The sequence below is a fragment of the Ictidomys tridecemlineatus genome, chromosome 4 (assembly GCF_052094955.1).
Source record: "Ictidomys tridecemlineatus isolate mIctTri1 chromosome 4, mIctTri1.hap1, whole genome shotgun sequence".
Taxonomy (NCBI): domain Eukaryota; kingdom Metazoa; phylum Chordata; class Mammalia; order Rodentia; family Sciuridae; genus Ictidomys; species Ictidomys tridecemlineatus.
This window is the reverse complement of record NC_135480.1, coordinates 11,259,472-11,279,199: the sequence shown is the minus strand read 5'-3', so window position 1 is coordinate 11,279,199 and position 19,728 is coordinate 11,259,472. Positions and strand designations below refer to the sequence as shown.

Genomic DNA, 19,728 nt, shown 5'->3' with positions numbered 1-19,728 from the left:
AGCAGGAGGTACTGTGGAGAAGGACCAAGGCACGGCTTGGTTGAGAGGGGGCAGGGGACTTTAATAGGGCAACCCAAGTTAATAGGAAATCCAGGAAGGGTTAGGAGACATTAGGTGGCTCCGAAGGAGCCCATACCCCCAGCAGGCTTATCAGGAAGGGGGCTAGCCAGGCTGATCTGGAAAAAGCCAGCTGGAGATTAAGGAAGTTATTAATGTTTGGAAATGGGATCTGGGCTGTCAGGGTATCACGTCACTGCTGCTGAGGGGACAGGCAGGCAAGGAGAGCCCAGCAACTGTTCGTAGGGAGAGCATTTTAAAGCTCCTTTCATGGAGCAAGGAAACAGCCCAGTCATAAAGCTCCCTGATGCCTGGAACCCATGGGGCCAGGGGCTGGGGGCGGTAGGTTGAAGGACTGAGAAAGTAATGTTCTATTGAGTCAAGAGGGACAGACTGTAGTTTGGAGCCCTGGGAGAGTTCCTGGCTGGTGGCTGGGGGCATGCTGGGACCAGGGAAGAGGCTGGATCTGCATCTCCCAGCGCTCCCTGCACTGCTGGCCCCCTCCTGCTTCCAAAGCTGTCATCTTTGAACTCTTGTCTGCAGGCTTTGCGCTGATTGGAGGTGAGTGGGGCTCAGAGTAACCTGGTCCTGGAAGGCACGTCTCAGCACACATGCATGCATACATGGGCATACGCACAGAGTGGTGCACACACATTGTGGCACATGCAGGAGAGGCTGGGATGGAGGCATACCTCAGTGCCAGTCACACAAAGATCTGATGATATAATCCACATCTCACTGCTCAGGATGGACACACAGACACCCGTGCACATACATATACACACACATGCTGCACCACTGCCCTGAAAGTCAACACACGCTGCACAAATCACACACACACACACACACACACACACCCCACTCCCATGCACACGCAAAGTCACCAGCAGTGCCTGTTTGTACAACCTTTCCCCCTGCCTTCAAATACAGACAGAAACACAGAGTCTTGCAACACACAGGGCTGCAGTGTGAGCTGTTATTTCCATGGCCTCAGAGGACACTTGCACACCAAGGCACGTGGCCAATTCCCCTCTGACACCTCCCCTGAAATTCTGAGACAGATGTAGACACGGGGGACCTGGGAACAATGCACAGCAGCCATCCAAGGACCACACACCTGCACGCAGGGAGTAGGCCAGGTCACACATGCTTGCACACATGCACATATGGAGCTGGCTGGCCTCCGTGGCTCTTCCCCAGGGGTCAAAGCTGCCTGGTGCTCAAAATCCCCGGGTGGATGGAGAGGTAGACCCCAGCTCCTGAGTTTGCCTTTCTTGAAGGAGATGCTAGGTTATGGACTGCTTGGGTTCCATAGGCCCCCTACAAGACCCCACAACCCTTTCCCAAGGCTATCTGCTCCTCCTCTTCCTCCATAGGAGTGGGGCATGGAGCTCTATCCACCTTATGGCACCTCTGGGAGTGGGCAGGGGAAAACGGGGTTCCAGATGTGGCACCCTGCCCCCACTCACACCATTCTCTGGTTGGAGGATGCCTGCAAAGCCCTGCACCTCACAGACACCTCTGGGCCCACCATCGGGGAGCCCCCTACAGACCCCTGCAGCCCACCCCGCTTCTGGGCAGGGCAGCGAAACACCAGATGAGTAGCAGGGAGTGAGGGCCTGCAGGAAGTGGCCCTTGCAGAGCTGCGGGCTGCAGGCTGCGGGTGGGTGAGTGGGTAAGGTGGCAGTAGCCCGCTTCCCCTCCCGGCGCCCTCGGGTGATGAATGTCCCTCTAGACGTTCTCGTTACTTATTGATGGCCTAATCCTGCTCTTTAATTTCCCAGCCCTCGTTAAAAATGAAAAGAAGCCGTTTGAGCTTGTACAAACCCGGAGAATCAGGATGGATGTGCCGCGGCTGGGGGTGGGGTGGGGCGGGCGGTGCCTCCTCATTGGCCAGGAGACTGGGCTCTGCCACGCCCATCTAGCGGGGCAGCGAAGGGAGGGGCGCGGCGCTGGCGCTTGAGGGGCCTCAATTCTCAGTCAGCGCGTGTGAGTCTGCGGTTCTTTATGCGGGAGGTGGGGCGCGTGCGCACGCATGCACGCATGTGTGTAGTGCGGTGACTGAGACCGAGGTCTGTCCATGAATGTGTGTCCCTAGATGTGTGGCTCTGAGTGTAAAAAGAAGTATGGGATTAAGACCCGGGCAAACTCAGGGCGTGTGTGTAGTGGGAATTTCCGCGAAGTGCGTCTGTATGGGCAAGTGGTCCATCTGGGCGGGCGCACACTCTCGAGAATGCGCAGCCCGTTGCTGCAGAGTGAGGGGGTGCAGGGCCAGGCCCCGCCCACGCCCCAGGGGCCCTCAGGAGCCTCACCAGTTTGCGCTGACACCAGTGGCAGAGGCCGCAGAGGACGACCGTGACGCTAAGGCTGACGGTGATGATGGCAGAGACCAGCAGGACATCGCGGGTGGGTGCCCCTGGGGACGACAGGCACACGTCAGACCCTCACTGGCCAGGGACAGCCACTCTCCTTCATCCCAGAGCTCCCCAGAGCACCCCGCTTTCCATCTTCTGGCCTCAAAGCTGGGAGCTCTGAGTCCTGGTTCCACTCCCATTCTGCTTTGCTGGGTCAACTCGGGAAATACCTCACCCCTCCGTGTCTCAGTTTCCTCATCTATAAATTGGGAGAATTGTGCCAGCTGGCATCTTTTTTTGGTGTCTCCATACCATTCTCCAAACTTGACTCCCTGAAAGGGAGAGGCCATATGTGCCCCTCAGCTCCGCCAGCCCTTAGTAGGTGCATCAATCCCTCTAAAGTAGGTGCTGTGTCCTCGTGGCTCTCTGCCCTTCCAGGTCCCCAGGACCCCCCCCCACACACACACACACACTGAGTGACAACTACAGTGAAATGGACCTAAAGGACTAGTTCCTACAGTCCCTCTTAAGGGTTTGGCCAAGACTCAACAGCCACATGTGTAATGAGAGGGGAAATCCCTGGGCCCCTCTGCTCACCTTAACTCAGTTTCCTTTGGGCTGGAAGCCCACCCCACTGGCCTCTGCCCACCCTTGCCTTCCCCAGCTGTGCCTGTGAGCTCACCTCTGCCCTCCCACCCACGGTTGCAACCCCATCTCATTGTTTTCAAAGTCCCAAATGCTTAGGGTGGGGGCTACCCTGCGGCTTCCATTCTGTAAGCTCAGGGCCATAAGCTTCAGGGAGTCCCTCCTCTTCCTAGCTGGGTGGCTTTGCACTAAGCCACCTCCCCTGCCTTCTTCACAGGTGGCTGTAAACATCAGCCCCAACCAAGTGTAAGGAAGGCGAAACCTTGACCAAAAATGATGGTGTGGGGGAGTGAGTGGAGAGAAGGCAGAGCCCCACGTGCACAGTACACAGGAGCGCCCTGCAACGACACGCGTTCCGAAGTCAAGGAGACGTGGTTTATTTACAGAGGCGCCTGCGTGGGCTCTTCAGTGCCGGTGATTGTGGTAATTAAGAGTTGACAATATCTGTTTGGTCCTGGTTCCCGCGGTTTTAGCTTCCGCCTTCTCTTCCTCTCCTGGCGTCTCCTGCTTGGCCATGAGGAAGGCCCGGCGGTCATGCCCAGTTCCCAGGGCTCCCTGGGCTCCCTCCCATCGCTCCAGGACCCTGTAGCCCATTCACTGCCTGTTCTCTCCAGAATGCCACGTGCGCCCCATCTCTCCCTTCAGAGAAGGCTTCCCCGTGTCCACCCGCCGTGCCCACGGAGCTTGCTCCTGTACAAGTATGCAGCCTCACGCTGCAGGAAGTCCCTGTGCCCAGTTCACTGTGAACTCCAGGGCCACAGCAACATGAGCTCTGACCTGGACAACCTGCAGCAACCAAGTCCTGCCCCAGGGGCATGCCACTGAAATCAGTGCTGCCATCTGTGGAAAAACTGACCCTTCCTGGCTCAGAGGATGAGCCAGGAGTTCCAGGGGCTCCGAGTTGCAAGAGCAACTTAATCCTCACAGCAACAACGGAGATAAACATTGCGAGTTTCCTGGGGCAACTCAGTCACGGAGGGGTCAAATGCCATGCTCAAGGTCATTTGGCTAGTGAGTGGGACAGCCAGGGTTTAAACCCTGGTGATCTGCTTCAGAGTTCATACTCTTTGCCTTGACATCCCATCATCCACTCCAGAGGTGGATGGTTAGTGGTTCTCAAAGTGGGCTCTTTGGAACCCCCAGGGTTCCCTGGAATCTCTCAGGGGCTGTGGCCTCTCAAGCCCTGTCCAGTCAGAGCAGCGTCATTTCCCTCAGCTTCACATCTTGAGCTTTTGCAGGAAATTCCATTTGAAGAAGGGGATGTACTACTAAGGGAAGTTGAAACCCCTCTGGAACAGTGACTCTAGGGTCCCCTGCAGTGTAAAGAACGCCATCATCTTTTAGGAAGCCGACTCTTCCCCTCCCCAAGATCCCCGACCCCCCTCAGCATCCCTTGGACAGTCCTTGAAGGCAGCATGAGACAAACGCTTGCCACTGCAAATTGCCTTGATGTTGGGAGTAAAAGTGACAAGGCGTCCTTGGCCGGCGTGCCCTCAAGTGATGTTACCGTCAAGGGGTGCAAGCGTGTTCTCGCCTGCCAGTCAGAGCGAACCATTCCCAGAGCAGGGAGTCACGGTGTCTCTGGCTGGAAGGGACCTTGAAAGTCATGAGTCAGGCCCCACCGTTGCACAGCCCCCTGGGCAGCCCGGGCACTGACAGGGAGCTGCCTCTGCAGGAAGCTGGCCCTCCCCGATGCACCACCGATGCACCGTGAGGTGAGGCCTGCTGTGTCTTGCACTGAGCCGACTCCCTGGAACCCTCCCCTGTGGTCCTGAGCCTGCCTCCGGAGCTGCGGGGAGCAGGCGGGCTGCATGACGGGCCTCCAAATCCTTGCCGACAGTTTTCATGTCCCCTTCAAGTCTTCTCCAGGCAAAGCTGCCCGGGCCCTTCCATCCCTTCCTCAGATGACATACATGGTTTCAAGTCCCCTTATTGTCAGCATATTAACATCTGGGGAAAGAAAATATTGCAGGTCTAGTCAGCCTTTGACAGGGCTGAATTCTGCAACCTATCCTTGGGCAGAGGAGACGTCCCGGGTCCCTGAGGGTGAGACGCAGACAAGGGCAGACAGATGACATCGGGAGACCTGGGAGGTAGGGTGAGCCGGGAGCTGGGCAGAACCAAGCCTGCCAGTCCAATCCCGGGGGTGTCTTGGGAGTGCTGCGTGGGCTCAGCCTGCTGCTGCCCCCCACCCCGGGTCTGTGGTGGGCATGCAGCTAATCAGAGCTCGGGGCGAATGCTCTGAATCCTGTGGGTAGAGCCGGTGCTCCTGGCTGTGCCGCTTCCCAAGCAGATCTCAGATCAGGCCTGTGAACCCCCGGAGGTAGTCCCACTCCTAGGGAGGACAAGATGTCCATGCACAGTTCCCCCTCTCCAGCAAGTCAGCTCCGTGAGGGCAGGGCTTGCTTTCTTGCTCACCACGATATTTATTCCCAGCACTGAGGACAAAGCCTGGCATATAGTAGGTGCTTGATAAATGCTTGTTGTAAGAATGAATGTGGAAGAAAGCCAGCCCTCTTGGAATAAAGATAATAACGGAGGCTACCAGTTATTAATCACCTATGGTATACTACACAGTGCGGCCTGTGAACATAGGAGCTATATCTGCTTTGCTTGCTGCAGTACCCTTTGTGAGAAGTATGGTATCTGACACACAGAGTTGCTTAGCAAATATTTGTTGAATGTTCAATGCTTGCCTGTGATCTCATTTGTCACCCAAACAAGATGGAAAGAAGAGATTGGGATAGCCATCAAGGACAGAGTTTCAGAGCCACTTCTACACAGACACACACACCCCAGGACCCTTCTGTTTCCCCCCATGTCCCACTTTGCCTGACACACTTCTGATTTTTCCTAGACCCAAATGAAAATCCCACCTCCATGAACCTTCCTTAATCTGCCCTGTGGGGATTAATTTCTCCTGCCTGAGTCCCCCCCTTCACACGGTTCCTGCCTCCAACTTGGATAGCAGTGAAGCTGGGTGGCCAGGGCACACTCCTGTAATTCCAGATCTCAGGAGGCTGATGCAGGAGGACTGCAAGTTCAAGGCCAGCCTGGGCAAGTTAACAAGACCCTTAGCAACTTATCGAGACCTCGTGTCAGAATAATAAATGAAAAGGTCTGGGGATGTAGCTCAGTGGTAGTGCACCCCGAGTTCCACCCCTACTACCAAATGAAAGGGAAAAAACCCCACAAAAACGTGGAGTAGAGTGACAAGTGCCAGGGCTGGAGTCAGACTGCCCGGGCTCAATTTCTGGCTCAGATTCTTCCCAGCCATGTGACATTATCTCTGCATGCCTCACTTTCCCCATCTGTAAATGGGGGCTAACAACAGTACAGTTCTCACAGGTCTGTTGGAAAGTTAACAGGAACGAGTACATATAAAGCACTTGGCACGGGGCCTGGCACGGAGTAGGTTGGCAATAAATGCTAGTTATTATCATGGCATTACCATGTCACGCCCTGTACTAGAGATATCTGGGACACGGAGCTCAGTGAGTGCTGAATGAAACGCCAAACTGGAAATACTCTAGCTTTCCCCACAGGGCAGCAGAGGTCAGGGGTCCCATCTTACTCAATCTGTGCACCCACGCCCTGGCCCAGGACTTGACCATCGCCAGGATCTGTGAACACGCATGACATGGAAGGGGGAGGGCGGAGGCATGGGGACAGGGGGTGGGGGCGGCAGCTGGAAGTCAGGCTGGGACTCAGGTGCGAACGGTAGACCCAACTTGGTCCCTTGCCAGGGCTCTGCCCCCACTCCCAACCCCTTCTCATCTCCTCAGCAAGTCATGATTTATGGATGAACAGAATCAAACGGCCCTGCCGGCTGCTGGGATGCCCCGGGGAGCTACTGGGGAGGGAAGGGACTTCTAAGAGCAAGCGCAGCAGCTGCCCGGGGGGCGTGGGAGGAGAGCCACAGACACCCAGGGCTCTCTCATACACACATGTCATGGAGACTCACCCTGGCACAGTACCCGCGTGCACACTCACACATATAATGTACACACCCACGAGCACAGCCATGACCATGACCATGACCATGTCTGATGCATGCTGCCATCCATGCATCTGGACACTCACACACTTCCTCTGGCCTGGAACTCTCTCCTCCACGAATTTGCCATCCTGTGTCTGCTCACATTCTGCCTTTCCTCCTGAGGCCGAGCAGAACATGAGCCGTAGACGTGGTAGCAGATGTCCCAGGTACAAGCCCAGGCTCCGTCCCTGACCAGCTACATGACCCAAGGCGAGGCCCACAGTAGATCTCAGTGCTTACCTTCAAATGATGATAATAAGTCTGATAATAATTCCTGACTTCCTCTGCTGGGGTGCTGCCGGGATCAAAGGAGAGCCAACATTCATGGAGGACAGGCAGGGTGGCAGATACTGTGTCAGGACGTTTCTATGCACCTCAGGCCATTCTTACCCCCATTTCACAGGGGAAGAGACAGAGGCAAGGAGAAATAAGGCACTTGAGCCGGTCCTCTCTCCCATGCTATCATGGCCTCCCTCTGAGCAGAACCATGTGGCAACATCTGTACCGACTCCACAGCACCATCCACCCATACCCGCCTCTCCTCCTTCCTGCAGCAGGTCTCTCCTCTGCACCTCGGGGTCTCGCGTGAGCTGTTACTTCTGCCTGCGTGGCCTTTCCTTACATTCTCGGTCCTCAAGGCACCTAGCCGAAGATGGTCTTCATTCCCTCCTACAATTCTTTCTGCCTTCCCAGGAACTATATCGGGTTCATAATTGGCTCTTTCTATGTCCTTTCCACACTGGGGCCCCTAGGGGACTGAGACCCAGGCTCAGCCTTCATCCCTGCAGTCCAAGGTATGTAGCTGGATGCACGACTGCTAAGCACATGCAGGGGATTTTTCAAGACTCCAGGAAGCCCGCCTCCTCCAGGAAGCTCTCCTCCGTGACAGACACAGCAGATGCTTCCCTTCCCAAATCTGAATGATCTGACCCTCTGATCGACCCCCTTTTCTTGAGGCTAGAACTGCACCCTGAATAGAGCCCATGGGGTGACACCTTGTCTTCCCATTTCTCAGAGTCTTCCTTGTCATGCAGCCCAGACCACAGTGCAGAGAAGCCACAGGAGGACACAGTGAGAATCTGTACACATGTCTCTTCCCCAGAATTTACTTGCTCTTGCACTCTTAGATGGAGACATGCATACTCCCTATGCCCAGTCCTTCAGGGGCTCCCCAAACCGTCCTGATATAGACTGTCCCCTCTCTTGAAGGCTGGCACCCCCAGATCCCAAGTTCTGCCCATTTCACAGTGAAGGAAACTGAGGCTAGAAAAGGTTCAGTGCTTCCCGGGAGCTCACAGCAGAAGAAAGCAAAGCCCAGACTGGACCTGAGGACGGTGAGACTTAAAGTCCGCAGCTGTCCCTCTTGTTCCACCTCAGGGGAGCTATGCCTTGAAACAATCACTTGGAAGACAGTGGCTAGAGGAGAAGGCGCCCAGTGAGCACTGAATAGAGAGCAGCCAGGGAGGGGCTCCCATTTGCCCAAGAAGTTTATCAAAGAGAGTCAGGGCTGAGTTTCCCCAGGCACTTCAGAGGCCCCTAGGTCACATGTGTTTCCTAGAACTGTCCCCCTCCACCAGCCCAGGCACTGGCCTTGTAGACGGAGGCTCAGGCCCTAAGGGCCCCAGAACAAGCCAGGGAGTAGGTGCTGGAGCTGGGCAGGTTAGGAGTGAAGGCGGAGGGTGTTGCCCGAGGATGTGCCCAGGGCCCGTCTCTAGCACTGACTGGGGCCCAGCCACTATTCGGAGATGGAGCAGAGTGCCCTTGGGGTGGTCTGGGCTCATCTGCCAGCACCTTCCCAGCCTGAGCCCGCCTCCTCCCACCGGATTCTGCACTCTGCAGCTCCCCCCCCCCCCATGATGTTCAAGGTGGAGAAGTGAAAGCTGGAGTCACAGGTTCTCAGGAAGCACCTTCACACGCAGGCTGAGCAGATGGGAAAGGGGGGAGGCGGGAGGGCGCTGGGAGTGGGCAGAGCCCACGAGCCCCAGGGCAATGTGGGCATGGGAAGGGGGACATTTTTGTTGCCTATACTTCCTCCTTTCTGGCCCCCGACCCAACACACACAAGAAAACCAGAAAGAGGCAGGAGTGGGGAGAGAAAAGAACGGAGACCAGGGAGCCAAACCCTGAAGCCCAGACAGCCAGGCAGAGCTCTGCTTCTTGGCAACATGCAGAATTCTGTGTCCTCTCTCCACTCTGAAACTCCCCACTCCAGGCCACCCACCTGGGAGCAGGGCAGCTCTATTTCTTGCAAGAGGAAAAAGACAATGAGATGGGCGGGGAGGAAGGAAGAGAGAAAAGGAAGGCGGGGAGAAGGCAGTACTCCTTCCCAAGAAAATGGGCCTCGATCCTCCCCCCCACTGCCCGCAGGACTTTCTCTGTGAGTGTCCTTCAGAAAGCAGCAGAGATGCCCACAACCCCTCAGGCCTCACCTAGGGTGGGGGCAAGGCTGGCAGAAGAGGAACCCCAAGGGGAATTGTTTTGGAAAGTTACAAGGAGCTGAAAATAGGGGCTTAGCACGAGCAAGCTTCCTCAACCTTGACTGTAATAAAAACAGATAATGCGTGAGCGAGCCAGGGAGAGCCTGCTGGCAGGGGCCGCAGAGGCCGGCTGGGTGCAGACGGTTTAGAATTCAGACGAGATGCCAAGTGAGTAAACAGCGAATGAAGGATTATCTGGATGGGCCAGGAGTCTTTCCAGCAAGAAATTGGACGGGGACATGTCAGGATCCACAAGCATTCCGACTTCTCACCAGGGAGGCAGGCCTGGCCAAGCACGAGGGCCTCGTCCACACCTTCCCTACCTCCACTCTCTCCTCCAGCAGAGAGGATGGCCTTGGGAAGAACGTCTCCTATTTGCACGACGCTGAACGGTTTGCAAAGTGCCGCACACTATACACAGGGCTTCACATCCACTGTCACATTTAATGGAGGTGGTGGGGGCGGCGTCCTCTGCCCGCCGCCCCCACCATCCACAATTCTTGGCTTAGGAAGGTCTGATGAATCCAGCTTGAGTTCAGCCTCCAAAGAAGGGGGAGGGACGGGGACAGGCCATCTGTAGACCCCAGAGAGAGCTGCTGAGCCCGGAAGTCACCAGGGTCAAAGCTATTCAGGATGGACATGGCCAGGTGTCAGCTCTGAGCAGGGAGCTCAGGCTGAAGGGAATGTAGCAAAGAGCTAGCCAGGAACGTGTCGCCCTCCCCACCCACCTTGATCCCAAAGCTGATGAGATGCCTGGGTAGCCATGAAAACGATCGTGTCTATCAGAGCAGCAGGAGCCCAAGAAAGGAGGAGCTCAGATGGAGGGCCTCTCCGCCAGGAGTGCGGAGCGGAGGCAGGACCGGGACGTGTGATGATTAAGTGCAGGCCTTGACCACTAGTTACTCCTATGAATAATGCATTGTTGTGCCTTGGCCTAAATCAGCATCTTATTGTTATTAATAATACACGGCTGCAAAGAAGCTGGGGTTGGAACAGTGTGCTGTCTTTCCTTTGAGGATCTCAGAGCACTGGAGAGTTCCTCAGATGGATGACTCAACCCTATGTCCCCAGGCTTCCTTACAGGCCAGGGCACCTGCCCTTCCCTGACTCCCTCTCACTTGAGGCCTGGATCCATGAAAGGCCCCCGGAGCAAGGAATGGTTCATTCTGGGATTCAAATCCTCAGCCGGGGTTTTTGGTGGGGGAGGGGAGTGCTCTTAATCTTTGCCAGCTCAAGAGCTCTTGAGGATGCGACAGCACGTGAAGGAGCTCGCAGGGGTGTTTAAGAGAGAGGGAACTAAAGGGAATCCAGGTGTGGGAGAGACGGTTGGAGAGAGACCAGTGTGGGATCTAAATCTAGTTCTGCTACTCACTGGCTGTGTGACCTTGGTCTACTCACTTACCTTCCTGGTCCTTGACCTTCTCACTAAAATTTATGGTGTCAGGTTCCCTCTCGCGGGTGCTGTTTTAGTATATTCTGGGGTACTATCATTTACACCACAAATTATTAGGACGGAGCAGCATAGCACGCCACCCCGAGAGCTGTCCGTGGTGCCGAAACCCAAGCCGGACGCCCCGTCCCTGTCCTTGGTGCTGAAACAGACCTCGGTCCTGCAGGCGGCCCTCTGCGCCGCTCCTGGAGAGCAGAAGCCACGAGCCTGGGGTCCTCGCACCACGTCGTAGCCTAGTGCTTCCGCCTCCCTGGGCCACACTCTACCTTGTCGACCCCTCGCTGGAACCACAGCAGAGGCTGCGCGACCTCGAGGGCTCCGTTTCCCCGGATGGCGAGGACCCCAGTGAGATGTCCAACTCCGGGACAAAAAGAGCCTCCCCCAGCTAAGGTAAAGGCCACGCCCTCTTCCCTCCCGCAGAGCCCGCCACACTGCCTCCTGGTGCCCGGCGCGGCACTGCACCCAGAGCAGGAGCACAGAAGGTCCCCAGCGGTGGCGCTGCGCGGGCAGGGAAGGAACGGCAGACGGCCTGGCCCCCGCCGCCCCCTCGCCGCTCCTGGGGCAATCTGGCACTCTGAGCTCGCGGCGTTGCCCAACACCCGCACGCTCCAACTTGTCCCACTGCGTTCTGGCCTCTTTGGGCGCCATGCTGCCCAGGTCACAGAGCAGACTCCCTCCAGCTGGCCAGACCTGGGACAAGCAAAACTCCCTGCTTCCTCCCCCAGGTGCGTGGGGTAGACTCGTGGAAACAAATACCAACATTTACTCCCTCTGCAGGGCCAGTCCTCCAAGATGAATGCAAAGGCCTCTAACTTGTCTCTCCCCAGGGCAGAGGCCCCCAACTCCACACTCATCCAAAGAGAACCTTGCCCACTGGCCCTCCCTAGGAAAAAGTGGGGGAGGGGAGGGGGTAGAAGACTACAACTGCAGGACACTCCTAATTCCCTGCCCTACAGGTGGGGGCTCTTTGAGAAGCAGTTATTCTTGGTATTTTTAGACTTGAGATGAGCCTAACTGGTGTAGAAACTCTCCTCTTTCCAACAAACTCTCCTCATTCTAAATGAAATTTTTTTCCAGGCAATTAATAAAACCACCTGAAGACAACACCCCAAATCATTGCTTCTCTGGATCCCAGGCAGAGAGTAAAGATAATAGCTTTTAATTATGGAAGATGTGTCTGGTATCCTTTATTGAGCACTTACTATGTGCCAAGCACTGTAGTTAGAGCTCTTACAAAATCCCCATGGGAGGCAGCATCATAAGATGAAGAAGGTGGGCTTCAGAGGGGTGAGGTGACCACTCAGGCGGTGCAGCTGTTGAGTATTAAGATTGGCCTGGGGTGGGGGCTGGGGTTGTAGCTCAGCAGTATAGCACTTGCCTTGCAGGTGTGGGGCCCTGGGTTTGATCCTCATCACCACATATAAATTAATAAAATAAAGGTACTGTGTTCAACTACAACCTAAAAAATAAATATTAAAAAAAAGATTGGCCTGGGGAACTGCACCTGTCTGCCCTTAATCTTGCAACTCAGCTAGATTCACCTTACCATCCTTCCCGGCTCTGGAGCCTCATTACCCGTAGGTAGCTCCAGGACCATTTCACCTCCCCGCCATCCTCACCTCTCCATCGAGAGCCACATGGAAAAAGACAATACACCTGACACTCGGAAGCACTTACAGCCCTCTCCGTGCTTGCAAATCCACCATCTGAATTGAACCTCAAGATATTGAGGGGCGAGGCAAGTAGGGATGGTCCTGCTCTGATTTTAGAGGAGAGAAAACTTAAGACTCCAAGGAATAAGTGGCTCTCCCAAGTCGCCATGAGCAATCAGCCAAACCTCAGCTGAAGATGGCAGGATTGCCAGCCCAGGGCTTGCTTCCCACTTGTCCAAGGCAGGGGTCCTAAGGGTATGCTGGGCAGGGAGTCCTAGAGACCTTCATCTCCCAAGGGGCTTCCTGAGGCCATGACCAGGGCTGCTTTGCCCTCCTGCTTCCCAGGGGCCATCAGCTGGCTCAGCTTTAACTTGGAGTCTTGGAGTCTCATTCTAAATGAAATTTTTTTCCAGGCAATTACTTCCTGCTAATTAGGAAGCAAGGCTGCCAGTCCCTGGGCCCCGAGTTGACCCCTTTCTCAACTCACAGGAGTGGGGGTTGTGGAGGTACTGGGTAACAGCACCAGCCACAGACACTGCCTGGGTCAAGGCCTGCCAGGGCAAGCAGGCAGTGAGGGGCTAAGGAGTTCCAAGGAGCTGGAAGAAGGGAGGTGGAGATCCTCGGGAAGCGGGGCTCTGAAGTGGAGGAGAGCCAGGGGACCAGGAGCCAGAAGGAACTAGACATGCCCGTGCAGAGTGAGAGGGACGGAGGCCATGGAGCAGCAGAGGTGCCAGGAAGAGCCAAGATGCTGGGATCCAAGGAAGAAGGAAAGCAGGCATCTCAAGAACCAGAGACAGAAGGGGGCACTGCCCCCTGCAGAGGGAGAAGAAGAAGAAGGGACCTGGAAGATGGTCAAGATGCAGGCGAGGAAAAGTTGGAGAGGGAGCTACCAGGAGACTCCAGGAAAGGGAAGGAGAGAGGAAGGGCAGGAAGGAAGGAGGAACCGCGGAGGAAACCCCAGGGAGAAGGGGGAGGAAAACAGGGAGGACAGCTTGGAGTGGCAGCTCCCAGAGTCCCAAGAAGGGCTCTCTCTGTGTCATTGTCCTTGAGCCTCCCCCAATGTCAGTGCCCAGCCAGCCGGGCCTGCACACCCTCCTACGCAGCCACAGGTGCAGGCGGGCACCGTGGCAGGCCACCAGCCAGCTCAGACCCCAGATGCTTCACATACTGGGGGCAGGCAGCTGACCTCCCTCCCTGCCAACCCAGTGGGCCAAGCCAGGGTCCCCCTGGGTCACACAGCACTGTGACCAGCTGCCCGTGTCCGTGTGGTCCAGCCTTTTTACATTTCAGAGGGAAGATCAAGGCCCAAAGAGAAATGATGCTTGTCCAAGGTCATATAGCAAGTGGGCGATGAAGCCAGATGCAGAAGGCTCAAGGGCTGAGTCCCAGTGGTGGGTCCTGCTCTCTCCAGGGGACAGCAGGAGACAAGATGGATCTTGGTTGCTAGCAGCCAGTCCCTGATCAAAGCCCTGTGGCGTATGGGTGGCAAATGGAAGGAACAAGGATGGCCAGGGGCTGGAAGGGAAGCAAAGGAAGTCAGTCCTTCTGGAGCCCTGAGGGAGGTTCTGCAGCTAACGTTAAGGAGCACTCGCTAGGGACAGTGCGCCAGCTCCTTAAGACACGGCCTGCAGGATCCTGTTGACCCCATGACAACCCTATAAAGTACACATCACTATCATCCCATTAAAGGAAAGAAAGCGACACTCAGGAGGGTTGAGGGATGGCCAAGTCCACAGAGCCAGCCAGTGGCATGTCTGTAACTCCGGTCACCAGCCACGTTGAGGCCGCTGCCCTGAGGACCCCTCTGACATGGCATTATCCGAAGATGCTGAGGTCCATGAGCTCCCAGGACCCAAACCCAGCTCTGGCAGGATCTAGGCCCCAGAATCTAGGCAGCTGTGTGTTGTGGGGGATTCTTGGGGCATCCGAGAACAGAGGCGGAACCCTGAGGTCCTAGACTTGAACAGCCCTGTGTTAAGGCACTGCAGTCTGATACCCAGACTGGGCTCTGCCTCCAACTTGCTGTGTGATTCTGAGTGCATTTGCCCTCTCTGGGCCCTGGTGTTCTCACCTGTGCCATCAAACAGTGGGACCAGATAATAATGACAGCCCCTACCTTCGTGGTGCTGTGACAGACCCAGTCTTCCAATGGCCCCAAGATGGGGCAGTCACCTCCATTCCACAGATGGGAGATGGAGCTCTGCCAGGCTACAACGCAACCAACACATGGCAGACCCGGGACCTGAACCCCATCACCTCTGGTCTGCAGTCCCTGCTCCGGCTCCCACTCCGCGCGTTATTTCCTTAAGGACCCTCTCAGTCCTGTGGGGTGCCTCAGAGATGTCTGTCCGTGGCTCTCTGCACCGGCACCTGTGCCATCGTGTTTTCACATGGGAAACACACATTGTCACGTGCCCGCAGGAAATGATGTGTCTGCTCAGGCTTCCATACCTGCTCCTGTTTCTACCTGGCACAGCCCTTCTGGGTCACACATGTCCACAAGCAGTCCCACATCAGGAGCAGGCCCACTGCAGCAGGTACACACACACACACACACACACATGTCCCCCGCTCTGGGTACTGTTTGATTGGTGGGGACCACGTTCCACGCTGCAGCACACAGCCACATGGCGGTGACGTGAGCCACCACACCCTTCTCCTCTGCTTCCCTCTAGTGCCTGGGTGGCTGACACGTCACACCACACACCTGCCGCACTCCCATCCCCGCTGCTTTCCTCACGCCTCTCTCCTCACAGGAGCGGGCACCTTCTCCAGGAAGGAAGCAGGCTCCAGCACAGCCCGGCTCCCACGGCCCGCAGATGCCAGCCAGCTCGGGGGTGGGGAGGGAGAGGCGGGCATCCACCGGAGGCTCTGAGGGGCCTGGGGTCCACAGTTCCCATCAGAGGAGAAGCCCTCTCTCGGTTCTGAGTGCCCAGATGAGCTCCTGAGAGTCTAGGGACACTGGCCCTCCTCTGTCTTTGCCAGATTGGGGGCCAGATGGGGGATCTGGCGACAGAGGGTCTGAGCAGGACTATGGTGCCACTAGGGCTCCTTCCCATTGCACCCCTCACCCCATCCCTGGTCCCTGCTCTCTCCTCCCCCTGCCCAAGCATCTCAGAGTCCTGGGTATTTTTAGGCCTCAGCTGACAGGCTGTGAAATCGCACCTCCCCAACCAGGCGGGGGCTGGAGAGGGAGGAATGAGGTTGGGGGGGGCACACAGACAATTCACCAGGCTCCTCCAGGGCTGGCAGGTGCCAAGCAGGGAGTAAAGGGCTCCTCCCTTCTCCCCGAGCCTCCCCTGGTGAGAGGATCCCTCCACCTTGCCTGGAGAAGTGAACGGAGACTGGGTGGGAAGGAGACTGTTCCACTCAGGGATCTGAGAACAAAGGCTTCAGGGGACAGCCCAAGCACTAAAAGAGGCGCTAGGGACACCCTCCGAGTCCAGCTCTGCAGCCAATACCAACTCCGAGTGTTCTCTTCTGAGAGACAGGCTGAGAGACAGGCTGGCTTGGATCCTAGTAGGATACAGGAGGCGCCAGGCAGTGTGGCCCAGTGGTTAAGTCCCAGCCTTTCTAGCGCGGCTGACACAGATCCTTATTCCTGCTCTGCTGAATGGCTTGGCAAGACCCTCCAGCTCTCTGGGCCTCGGTTTCCCCATAGGTATCACAGCGATAATGATAGCTCCCTTGAGGACAGCTGCGAGGATGAAATGGAATAACGTATATAAGGAACAAGGCGGATGGGGGGATTCTCCCTGGCTGCTTCCCTGGCCTTTAATTCATCCCAACCATCCCTTCTCTCAGCTGGCTTTCTTTCTGTGATCCCTGAGGCAAAGGCTTAAAACTGTCATCAGGCTCTTTGGTGACTGTCTGGCCACCCACCCCATACCAACGGAATGAATCCTTGGCTGCAAAGTGTGGCACCCTAGCCCACCTTCCTGCTTCCCTCTGCAGGGAACATACGCATAATCAAGTGTGCACACGGACCCAAATGTCAACATGTGTGCACACTCCAGCACCTCAGCGTGGATGACCCCCAATGGGAGTGGGAGGATGTACCCAGGCCTGGCTGAGAATGGGCCCCTGTGCCAGGGGCCGTGGGCATGGAGAGGGAGGCAGCCGCCTAGTTGCCGTGGATACAGGTTGGTTCTGGTGGGGCTCTGGAGCTCAGGCCTGGCGGATGCAGTGTGAGCTGTGTGGCTCCCCCAGGCGTGGTGCTGGTGCCCATGGCTGGGTGGGGTGGGTGCAGAATTGATGCCTAGGAGCATTAACCGTGTCTCTGGGGCCCTGAATCTGCTCACCTTGGCTCCTCATCTCTCCCAGAGAGGCCTCCTCTGATGCCTCAGGCACCAGGACAAGGCTCCTTGGGGTGTTCAGTGATGCCCATCTGCATCAGGCTACCCTGACCACCCAGTACCTGCCACAAGCTTGACAAAGGCAGGGCCCCAGTCCAGCAGGGTGCTGCAGATCTCTAGGCATGAATGCCCTGGACTCAGCCAGGTGAGAGGCAGAGGAGGGGCTAAGCAGAGACAGGCACAGGTAGTTCACCGCCGAGACTCCAGTGGCATCTACCTGCCTGCCTGCAGGCTCCCCTTCCCCCCACACTAGAATCTGCTCAAAAGCCTCCAGGCCCAACCTACCTTCCCAAACCAAGGGAGTCCCCAAGGTCACCCTTGCAATCACATTGAAGCACTCATTGCTGCCTCAAATGGCCAAGACCCTCAGCACTCTGGGCCACTGCCTGTGCTGTCCTCACCTTGCCAAATGCTTCACTTGTGTTGCTCACATGGCAAACTCTTATTCTTCCTTCAGGACTCAAGCCCTGCACCCGCAGCTCATGTTGTTAGGTAGTGGCATGGCTGGGATCCCAGACAACTTCTTTTTTCTTTTGTAGTATTGGAGATTGGGCCCAGAGGCATTCTACCACTGACCTACATCCCCAGCTCTTCTTGATTTCAAAACAGGGTCTTGCTACGTTGCTGAGACTGGCCCTGAACTTGTGAGCCTCCCGCTTCAGCCTCCTGAGTCGCTGGGATCACAGACATGCACCAAAGGGCCAGGTTCCCAGACCAACTTCTACTTCCAAGTTCCTACTTCTCAGGGTATTCTGAGGATGGACCAGCTTCGAACAGCACCTGGTGCACATCTCCGCCACTCTGATGGTAACTTACTGGCATTGCCTTGGTGTAGCCCTCCCCAGCTTCTCCACCAAGGAAGTGGCAGGCATGTCCTCCTCAAAGCTTCCAGAAACCTCATCCCACACATCAATCTCTGATACCGGATAATGTTGATAACAGCTGCGGTTGGCTGAGTGTTTACTATGTGCCAGGCCCTCTGCGAAATACTTTTCCCGCCTTATCTCACCTCATCCTCAAGCCACCTAGGAGGGATCCATCATCACGTGCATTTAAAAGAGGAGAAAAACTGAGGCCATGGAGGTGGAGTCACGTGCTGCAGGGACACAGCAGCTGGTTCCTCTGCCAAGGTTCACTCAATGGCTGTTTGAGACCGGAGCCTGGTTTCAGCAAGCCATTCCTGGTAGCACACATAGAAGATGCTTAGCATCTACCAAGCACTCCACAATAAGAGCTTGCCGTTGGGGCACCATCGCTGTTAGCAGGAGAGGGGGCAGGGTATGCTGGGTGACCTGAGAGGGGACTGCTTAAGCTTGAGGCTCACAAAGCATGAGTCAACCCCTCAAGAGAGAAATGGCTCTCAGGAGCCGTTGGGCTGTCGGGGATGGGGTCAGGGATAGCAAGAGGTAGACAGGTAGCCCCAATACCAAGACATGGTGGGCTTTGGGGAACCTGAGGGGTGCTGGAGCGAGCAGTGATGTGAGGGGCTGTGTGCATCTGGGGTGGACAGAGCACGGGGAGGCCTACCATGTGCTGGCCATGCTGGCCATAGCTCTCTGGTCCCGCTGACACCACCCCGTGGTAATGAGACAGATCCAATTTGTACCCGGAGCCCCGCCGGGAGCAGCTGCCGCAGCAGGGTTTGAAGTAATTTAATTGGACACATTAGCCACACGGCTCTCTGCTTCTCTCCTTCACTCCCCTCACGCAGGGCCTCACACGGGCACCCCTTCACGCCACCAGACCCTGGCTGGGGCAGGGTGCAGACACATACACCGCCCCCCCCCCCAGGACTGGCCATCAGCGTCCCTCCACTCTCTCCTGGAGCTCCTGGGGGCCCAAGGACCAGAGGGCTCTCAGGAGGTTCTCACCTTTCTCTGGTGCAAGAGGAAACTATGGGGTCCACTGAGCCTGGGATTCAGACCTCTCCGGCTGTTTCTTCTAGTGGACAAAATGGGGTCACCCCTTTTTCCCCCTTGGGCAGCCCTAGCAGTACCCAGCCTCCTGGTCTTCAGAAAGGACGCTCAAGAAACAGGGCCGTGGCACATGCCTGTTCTGACAGCGTCTTTGGCTTTGTCGTTATTAGGGGCAGTCCCCTCTTAGGACTCTGGGGGAGGGGTTCATACACTCATGCACAGGAGTGGCTACAGTCACACACAGAAGAGCCAGATGAGCTCAGCACAACCCAGCCAGACACACACACACACACACACACACACACACACACACACAGCCACACAATGCTTGTGTCCGACATCGAAACTCCACGAACATCCACACCCATACTCAAGTGTGTTAACAGCCAGGTGAGGCCCTCCGTGCAGATGGAGGCCTTGAAGGTAGCCAAGCAGGCAGGTGGGAGGGTGTGTCTGGGGGCAGGCAGCATCCCTGGAGGTCACTGGCTTTGCCTGACAGAGTACAGGGAAGGAGGGGGAGGAGCCCTCCCCAACGCCTTCCGCCGCAGCTCCCTGCGCACCTCCACGCACCTCCCTACAAATACACTCATTAGCTGCTGTTTATAGCGGGCACGGCACTCGGATGAGCGCAGCTATTACGGCCGGCCAGCTGCCGCCCGCACACGCAAACGCACGTAGGTACATACAGACCCGGCAGTGCACGCCGCCCCGCCCTCCGCTGCCACCGGCGCTGGAGCCCCGAACGCACAGTCACAGGAATAGATCAGTTCCCCAACATCCCTGC

At 56.5% G+C, this 19,728-nt stretch overlaps 1 protein-coding gene and 1 long non-coding RNA gene across 14 annotated transcripts in view; one reads left to right on the top strand and one right to left on the bottom strand.

Annotated features, from left to right (window-relative positions):
* The window catches only part of Syt7 (synaptotagmin 7), a 59,629-nt gene that overhangs the window by 34,653 nt on the left and 5,248 nt on the right, over positions 1 to 19,728 (bottom strand). For all 11 annotated transcript variants that reach the window (XM_078045902.1, XM_078045904.1, XM_078045903.1 and 8 more), the window contains exon 2: positions 2,370 to 2,473. In XM_078045902.1, coding sequence (XP_077902028.1) covers positions 2,370 to 2,473 — 104 coding nt within the window. The remainder of the gene's footprint in view (positions 1 to 2,369; positions 2,474 to 19,728) is intronic.
* LOC144377006 (uncharacterized) lies at positions 151 to 12,191 on the top strand. 3 transcript variants are annotated; one of them, XR_013437475.1, is made up of 3 exons: positions 220 to 618; positions 11,082 to 11,746; positions 12,099 to 12,191. It is a non-coding gene; the product is annotated as an uncharacterized LOC144377006 (long non-coding RNA). The 3 variants fall into 3 exon arrangements; XR_013437476.1 differs by having other exon boundaries at positions 228 to 618; positions 11,082 to 11,411; XR_013437474.1 differs by having other exon boundaries at positions 151 to 618; positions 11,082 to 12,191.